A 9523-nucleotide genomic window follows, 5' to 3' on the forward strand; every position below is an offset into this window, starting at 1 on the left:
TCTGATCAATGAACGGGAGTGGAATGTGGTCCTTTTTAGTAGCCAAATTCAGCTTGCGATAATCCATGCAGATTCTCCACCCCGTAGTTGTCCTTGTGGGAACCAATTCATTCTTGTCATTAGTGATGACTATCATCCCCCCTTTCTTCTAAACACATTGCACTGGGCTCAACCACTTTACTATTTCCTTCTTTACAACCTCCTTCATGGCAGAGTTCAAGCGGCATTACCTTTCTACTGATCCATTCTTTCCTTCTTCCAGACGAATCTTGTGCATGCAATACGAGGGATTAATTCCTCGAATGTCTGCCAAGGTCCATCCTAAGGCTTTTGCGTTATTTCTTAGAATTCGTAAGAGAGCATCTTATTTCTCCTTACTGAGTGATGTAGAAATGATAACTGGTAACGTGTCGTTACTTCCTAAGTAAGAATACTTTAGGTGCACTGGCAACGACTTTAACTCTAACACAAGTGGCTCTTCTAAAGATGGCTTAATGCGCTGTGATGTCCGTTCAGATAACTTGAGCGGTTCAAAATTAGATTCAGCATGAATTGTGGCACAGTCCTCTTCCAACATTGCGCTGACTTCAAAATCCTCCTCCTCTATTTCCTTTAGGGGTTCGTGCCACTTTTCTCCCCGCAGCTCTTCGATATATTGGCAATTCTCTATATCTTCTAGGTATTTCAACGCATTGAGTACGTTGAATTTTACTTCTTGATCATCGACTCGGATGGTCAACTCTTCTTTCTGCACATCGATTAAAGCTCGCCCTGTGGCAAGAAATGGGCATCCCAAGATGATAGGAATTTCTCTATTGGCCTCATAATCCAATATGATAAAGTCTGCTGGGAAGATAAACTTGTCCAATTGCACGAGAACATCTTCTATCTTACCCTCCGGAAGCTTTATTGATCTATCGGCTAGCTGTAATGTGATCGTGGTTGGCCTTGCTTCGCCGATGTCCAACTTCTTAAAAATTGACAAGGGCATCAAATTTATGCTTGCCCCTAAATCACACAGTGCGTTTCTGACCATCTTCCCTCCTATGGTGCAGGGTCATGTAAAAGTCCTAGGGTCCTTCATTTTAGTAGGGAGATTGTTTTAAAACAGAGCGCTACACTCATATGTTAGTGCAACTGTTTCATTTTCTCCAATCTTTCTCTTGTTGGCAAGAATATCCTTGAGAAATTTCACATAACTCGGCATCTGCTCTAATGCTTCTATCAAGGGAATATTAATGTGTAGCTGTCGAAGAACGTCCAAAAACCTTTGAAATTTACTTGCTATCGTCTTTATTTTTCAGCCTGGATGGGAAAGGTGGAGGATCCCTCCGTGTTTCTTGTTCACTTTGCTGTTTGGTGAGGTCCTGTGCTTGCTGTGTGTCATTGGCTAGAGGTTGCGTTGATTGAGAATTCATGTCTTGAGAAGCTTCATCTTTTGTAGATGATCTTCCTTCTGAACTGGTCCTACTTTCGTTATTAAGTAACTAGTCATCATTAACAGTTTCATTCGCTAGTGTTGTTACCGCATCTGGTACTTTCGGCATAATAGGGGTTATCGTTCTGCTACTCCGCAATGTCACTGCAGGACATTGTTCTTTACCTCTTGGCCCCGACACTCCTAAGTTTCCATGTTGCGTACCAGGCGTTTTCTTCTTTAATTCCCTCGTAAGTTGATCTATCTGATCTTCTAATTCTTTAAGAGAGTCAGCTTCCGATTGTCTCACTGCCTCGCTCTTTTAAATATAATGTTTTAATGATGTCTCCAGAGGCGAGGTACTACAAGAGGTATCATATGCGAACAGTTGGTCACAGGGTGGCGTACCTTGAGAATTACTTGAGCTGCAGTCCGGATTAGTGAAGACCGAAGGGTTGCCTCGATCCTCTTAATAACTGAATTGATAGAAACTATGGCCCTTCTGATTGTGATTCTCATCCAAACCAAAAATTGGGTGACCCCACCAACCAGGGTTGTGGTTGTTGCTCCATGACTCATCATAAATAGCATATACAGGTTGTTGATTCCATTGGCAGACGTCTACCGGATGTACCTCTCCCCATTGAGTGCAATCTATTGTGGTCATATGAGTCACCACATTAACTTGCGCTGTTCCTTGAGAGAGAGTTCTCTGTTGATTAGCCACCGTCTGGAGAAGTGAGGTCATTATGGTCATTTGCTCGACCAATGCGCTCATTGTGTTCGTTGGCACATCGGCCCTTTCTACTCTTTCTTGCCCCCGACCTCTTACCTCAAGCCTGGTATCAATCCACTCGTCAAAAATGTCGCGATATGCGATCCAATATGTTCTTTGCTTCCGTATATGACTTATTCATTAATCCTCCTTCTGCGGAGGCATCGGCAATTGCTTGTGTTGATTGGTTTAGGCCTTTGTAAAAGGTTTCCATCAAAATACTATCAGAAATCTCGATGTGCGGACAGTTCTTCACTCACTGCCAGAATCACACCCAGGCGGTGCTCAAGGTTTCATAACCCTTTTTTTCGAAATTCAAAACCTCCCTTCGCCTCTTTGTGTTGACAGATGGAGGGAAGAATCTGTTCATGAACCTATGAACCAACTGCTCCCATCCACTAATTTCGTCTGGCTCTAATGCTTGAGCCCACCTCTTTGCTTCATCCCACAATGTGTACGGGAATAGGTATAGTTTAAGACTTTCTTGAGTTACACCAGGCATAGAGAATGCACTACACATGTCTACAAAATTTGTCAAATGAGCATGTGGGTCTTCTCCCTGTAATCCTCTGAATTGTCCCACATTCTGAATCATTTGTAGCATAATAGGTTTTATTTCAAAGCTTGCATTCCCCTCAACTACTGGTCTTGATATTCCTGGTGAAAGTTTATAGAAATCTGGCGCCGCATATTCCCTCATAGGGATGTTCTGGTCAACATCAAGAAAAACGGGATCTTGTACTGGTAAATCTCCCCTATGGTTTCCAGCAGGTGCCACATTCTCTTCAGCCATACTTCTTCACCAATTAACTTAGCCCTGATGAACTCTGCTTGAAGAATACACTTGATCTCTAGGTCCACTTAGAATTACCAAATCACTCTAGCACTTGGAAGCTGTCAGACTCCTCTCCGCGTTGAACAGTTAGAACAAAGAGATCTGTCCTGCACATAACATAAAAATATTCAGCACTAACCGTTAACCAATCCTCGACAATGGCGCCATAAACTTGTCGAAACGCTAAAGATGTTTGATGTTCTATGCTCATAATGATGCAATACTACTTCTAGATATGCGTTAATTATGGATGTACATGTAGTATGTCATGCGTTGTCACAAGTTTCCTTACGATGGAACCAAGTGTAATTCCACCGCAAGTTTCTCGGTGTGATCCGAGGTTAAACACAGGGACTGATTTAGGTTATTGTGGTATGTTCATGATATATGCGACCAGGTTTTTCAATCTTTAAAAGTGTGTGTGTAAAGGTATATAAATTGCAATAAAATAAAGTAAAGCAGTAAAGATGCGATAATAACATAAAAATACAGTAAACCTAAGCTAGATGATACAAGATACAGGCTTCATGTACACGATGCTGGGATCAAGGCTAGCTATGAAGGTTATGCAAAGAACGTGGAATGCAGCGGCAAGCCTTATAAACAGAATAGAAGGAGAAAGGCAACTAATATAAACAACACAAGTTCTTAATTGCATTGAACCTACAAATACTGTTCCGACCTTCTCTTGGCGTACACCTCTCAGTGATCGGCCCACCCTCAAATTTAGATATATGCTTGTTCTCAAGCATATCTTCTACCAAGGCAATCATGCTCAATTCCTATCCTATATTTCTGCAATGATTGGTTGCTCCGAATGTTACACTTAGGCACATTACTTGACATCGCACTTTCCTTCTATCCTTGCTAATTCTTAGCAAGCCCTACTTTATTCTTCTATGTAACAAAATTCTGCTCAAAGACACTTTTCTAGTTTTCAAAATAGAATATTTATCTCTTCTTTATCAAAAAAACTTGATGTATCTCTATGCGGTGAGCAAAACTTTGCGTCATTTATTCACTTAGATACTGTTGATCATGGTTACACTCTTCATTTTGGCTTGTCCCCACGGGTGTCATGCGAACATCCAACTATGGTTGTGTGCCAATTTCAACTTTAACTCATGCTAATTAGAGGAGTTGTCCCTTGCATTCTTTTATTTTCTCTTTTTGTTATATTACGTTGTTCTTGGAAACCCACCTTCGTTTTGGCTTACTCCTACGGGCGTCATACGAACATCCAACTACGAGTAGGCTCCTTTCACAACTAAATTCTTATCAGGTTGGGAATGATTTTGAAATTTTCCCTTGCACTGACATTGGAGTTTTGCATAATTTTTTTTTTAAATTGAAAATGAAAATGGACGCATTTTTCTTTAAATACTGCATATTCCTGATCTTATCTGCTCAGACCTTTCCCACCCCCAAATTTAAAGATGAGTAAGGTTCTCATTGCGTTGTTTGGGTAGACTAGACAAACACTTAGAAGAAAATTTCAAAAAGAAGGTTTGAGCAAAACTTTGAAAGATAAAAGTTAAAGTACTGCTAAACTAGGAATTAACTAAGTCAGAATTTACTAAGTATAGGAAATGTTTTCAAGTGTAAACATATAATACATCACAGAAACACAATGAAGATCGTAAAAATAAAAGATTAAGAATGTCACAAAAATTAACAAAAGAAGATAAAGAAAGAGGCACAGGCAAAAAGTGGAGTGAATATATACTTTGATTGTATTGACTATTAACAAAGTATACAAATATATTACAAATGAACGCATTACAAAAATTTTCTATTGCCTGTACAAGAGTCAAAGAAATTGATTAACTTACAAATAATAACATAATTGAATACAAATAAAGAATGGCCGCATAAAAAAAATCAAATTGAAGGAAAGAGTAAACATTAAGGTTGAGGAGCAGGGGGATCCGGCGGGGGATGTTGAGGCGGATCATTCAAATCGATCACAGGTCTCTTTCTTTTCCCTTATCTTCTCTTCGTCTTCTTTTTGGTCTGGGTTCCTGCGGCGCATTCAAATCGATCACAGGTCTCTTTGCTGGCAGCTCGAGGCAATGCGGGGAATCTTTGAGGAGCATCCTCAGAATTTTGATGTTGATGAGGCCGTGGACTTCTGGCATGGGCTCCTCATTAATGCCTACACCCATAGTTAGGCATAAACTTGAGACGATCCACGAGAAGAAGTACTTCCCCCGTAATATGCCCCACCAATGCTCTGATCTGCCCTGCGATCAACCACCCCACGTCGATAGGAATGCCGCAAGCAATACAGTATGCGGCCATTACCCGATCCCTTGATACTGTTCTGTCATGTGTTGTTGGGATCAGCCGCTTCTTGACCAGACAAACCAAGAGCCTTCCCTCCGGTAGCAAAGACTGGCAGCCAGGAATGCTGCCTCTCGCATGGCTGCTTGATCAGGAGTGGAGAGTGAAGCGGATTGGTTTACGGTTTGGTCAACCATGGAATCGAGCTTGGAAAGGTCTGATGGAAATTTGAGTTTCTGGGGAGAAAGAAAGATTTGAAATGCAAGATGCTAGGGTTTCTGGTTTGCCAACGTGAGGTAAAGGATTTCCAACGAAGGGGGAGGCTGTATTTATAGGTTGGGCCGTAGTGAGGCCCACGCGATTTTCGCGGCGACTTGCCTCGAGTAGCTCAATAGGCACGTCGTTCCATCTCCCTCATTTATGGAATTTTAGATACAGTGTTCTTTTGTCTACCAAGCCATAATTGCTTGGGGATACGAATCGATTGGACTTCTTCCAAGATTGCTAAACGAATTTTTCTTTAATATTTTATTTGAATGGATGCATGATAAAGCATAACACATTGTTCTCAGTAACGCAATTGTATCTTTGCAGAGGACGGGCAACAGCGCATATATCCCCACAACACACCCCTTACCCAATGCATTTCTAGAGGATACCTCAACATAGTGCATTTGGCTAAGGACGGGCAAAGGACACATGCGAGCGCAACACACCCCTCAACTCAATATAGTTGAGTTAGGTGAATGCAAGGCATTCCTAATTGGTTTGGGATGCGTCCATTGTCGTCTTGCTTTCTTGTTGTTAAATGTTTTATTGTTTTTATTTTACCTTTTTCATCAGCGCAAGTGCTGTGACTTGCGGCGATACATTTTCCTTTATTTCTCAATCATTCATAATTTAAAGCACACGCAATGATTACAAAAAGTCAAAGAATTAAAGACGAAACAAAGAAGTAAATGATGAAATCAATTCATAAAGTCGAAATTGAATTAAATGAAGAATTTAAGACAGAATTCAGAATTTAAAGAGATAGAAATTCAATAAAGCAATTAAACATAGTATTGAGATATGGACCAAAAATTGCATTGTCTTGGGTGATCGCAATCCACATCTCCACAGGTGGTCAGGCTTGTCTGCTCAATGTCTTAAGGAAATTACTACTTCCCTGTAGATCCCGGGGCTTCTGAATTGATGGGTAGTGTTCAGGGTGTTTGACTTCTTAGCTCAAAGGCCAACTGGCCCATTTGAATCTCCAGATTCCTTATAGAGGATGCTTTTGCTTGCATCATTGCATCATTCTTATCCATATATTGCTTCAGCAGTGTCTCTAGCGAGCCTCCCAAGGTGTTAGATGATGATGGTTGTTGGTTATGCGGTCTTGATTGCCCCTGATTGTGGTGAAAAGGAGGATTTCCTCTACTGCCCCCTTGATGGTTCACTGGCCCCCCTAGGTTGGGATTGCCATCCCAACCGAAGTTAGGATGGTTCCTTCGGCCGGGATTATAGGAGTTGCTGAAGGGGTTGTTCTAGATAGCACACACTTGCTGAAGATTCAATGGACACCCATCAGCTCCGTGAGCCCTTCCACAATTGACGCAACTAATTGCAGCCACTTAAGCCGGTGCAACGGATTGCACTGATTGTGGGGCAATGGCTTCTTAGTTAATTGCCATTGATTGGAGGATCAAGGTCACTGCGGCCATCTGTGCAGCCAACGTGGTCATTGTCTCTGCAGGGACAATGGCTGTTTCATTTTTCCTTCTATCGGCGCCTCGGCCTCCATATCCATCATCTATCTAGTCATCCATATTCCGCAAGATGTAGTCGAGGATGACTTTGGCCTCTGTGTATGTCTTGTCCATAAAACCTCCTATCGCAGAGGCATCAGCAACAGCCTGCGTTACTCTATTTAGGCCATTGTAGAATGTTTCCATCAAGACGCAAATGGGGATCCCGATATGCAGATAGTTTTTTACCAATCTCCTGAATCGCACCCAAACGGTGCTCAGGGTCTCTTTCTCCTTCTGTTCAAAGTTCAACACATCCTTTCGCATTTTGCGTTGACGACAGGTGGGAAGAATTTCTTCATGAACCACTCCACCAATTGCTCCCATGAAGTGATCACATTGGACTCCAATGAATAAGCCCACCTCTTAGCTTCATCCCTCAAGGTGTAAGGGAACAAATACAATCTTATATTTTCTGGGGTAACTCCAGGTAAGGAAAAATTGCCGCACATCTCGAAAAAGCTGGTCAGGTGGGCATGTAGGTCTTCACTTTGTAGACCCCCAAACTGTCGGGCGTTTTGAACTATCTGCAGCATGACCGGCTTAATCTCAAAGTGCACATTCTTCTCCACAGTTGGCCTCAAAATTCCATGTAAAAAATCATACAGATTGGGCGCCGCATAATTATGCATTGGGATATTACGACTGGCTGCCAGGAAGATAGGATCCTGAGTCGGTCGAATAGCCCTTTGGTTTACAACTGACACCACATTATCGTTGTTGTCTGCCATGCTGGCTGCCTTCTTTCGCTAAATTCAGTTCTGACATACCCTTGCGCGGAAAGTTCCCTTGATCTCAGGGTCAACTACGAATTCCGATTCAGCACCAGGACTCATAAACCGCCAGTCTGCTCTCCACGTTGAACAACCAGTACAATGAGATCTGTCCCGCAAAATAACCAAAACACACTCAAACAATAAATCGTTAACCACTCCCCAGCAACGGTGCCATAAACTTGTAATGCGTTTGGATTTATGATATAAAGTGCTCACAATGATGTGATACTACTTCTAGATATGCATTAATTATGGATGTTCATGTAGTATGCCATGCGTTGTCACAAGTTTCCTTACGATGGAACCAAGTTTAATTCCACCGTAAGTTTCTCGGTGTGATCTGAGGTCGAACATGGGGACTGGTTTAGGTTATTGCGGTATGTTCATGATATATGCGACCAGGTTTTCAATCTTTTAAAAGTGTGTTTGTACAAGTATATAAATTGCAATAAAATAAAGGAAAGCAGTAAAGATGCGATTAAAACATAAAAATATAGTAAACCTAAGCTACATGATACAAGATACAGGCTTCATGTACAAGATGCTGGGATCAAGGCTGGCTGTGAAAGTTATGCAAAGACGTGGAATATGACGGCAAGTCTTATGAACAGAATAGAAAGAGAAAGACAAATAATACAAACGACGCAAGTTCTTAATTGGATTGAAGGTACAAATATTGTTCCGCTCTTCTCTTGGCATACACCACTCAGTGATCGGCTGCACTCTCACATGTTTGTGGTGAAACAGAGACTAACGTAATGAACACAAGGTTGCTTCCATGTCTTGAAGTATTAATCGCTTTAGTTAACACATTCTTCTGACCTTCTCCCGATAGATCAGAATGGCATCTTCACTTCTGCTCTCACAGATGAAGATGTCGTCTAGCATGCTTTAGCTAAACATATTTTATATCTTTAATACAGATTAAGTACTTAGTAATTCATAATGCTCATCAGGGGATTAAGAATACATCATGAAGAAAGTGATTGATCGGTGAACGGAAATAGACAGAAAATGGTAAATGGAATCTATCGAAACATTTAATATTTCTATTAAGCATTTGATACATGGTATGTGAATGATGAGATAAAGAAAACATGAAATACAACGATGAAAGAGAGATAGAATAGATACAAACAAGTGCCAATGTCTTGGCACAGATTTGATGGAGATCTGCTTGTCAGATAAGATGAAGTTGATGGTAGGAAGGGCTTCCTTCTCAGGCTTGCTCCACCGGTAGCAGGGATCTTTGCACAGAGCTTCCGATCAGGTGTATGGCAGGTTAGATATGAGATTCATCTCTCCACCTTATCTCGTCTTTTTCCCGGATTTCTTCTCTTAAGCACTCAACTCAGCCTTTTCTCTCTACAATCTAGCAGCACTTAGCCCCGTATCAAGTAGCATCCTTTTCTCTGAAATCAATGGGGTATTTATAGGTGCAGATCTTTGACTCTGGCCTTATGGTCCCCACTGATTGTTATGGTAATTCCGAAGATGGAGGGATATTATTCCTTCTATTCTGCAATCAGACTGTCAATTCTGCACAACCGTTAGTTGTACACGTGTCTCAATCCTTCGCTCTTGCATTGCTCAGCTGCATCTTTCGATCATGGGTTCGCATGCGGTGTTGTTTTTATTACCACATGT

The 9523-nt window shown here is 41.5% G+C and overlaps 1 protein-coding gene across 1 annotated transcript; it reads right to left on the minus strand.

Moving 5' to 3' along the window:
- Positions 1 to 364: 364 nt before the first annotated feature.
- LOC150033370 (uncharacterized) lies at positions 365 to 1036 on the minus strand. The gene has a single exon (XM_090306387.1). The coding sequence runs from the start codon at positions 1034 to 1036 to the stop codon at positions 365 to 367; it is 672 nt and encodes a 223-aa protein (XP_090162513.1).
- Between the last annotated feature and the right edge of the window lie 8487 nt (positions 1037 to 9523).

Source organism: Benincasa hispida, chromosome 10 (genome assembly GCF_027475165.1).
Source record: "Benincasa hispida cultivar pf3 chromosome 10, pf3_genome.v1.1, whole genome shotgun sequence".
NCBI classification, from domain to species: domain Eukaryota; kingdom Viridiplantae; phylum Streptophyta; class Magnoliopsida; order Cucurbitales; family Cucurbitaceae; genus Benincasa; species Benincasa hispida.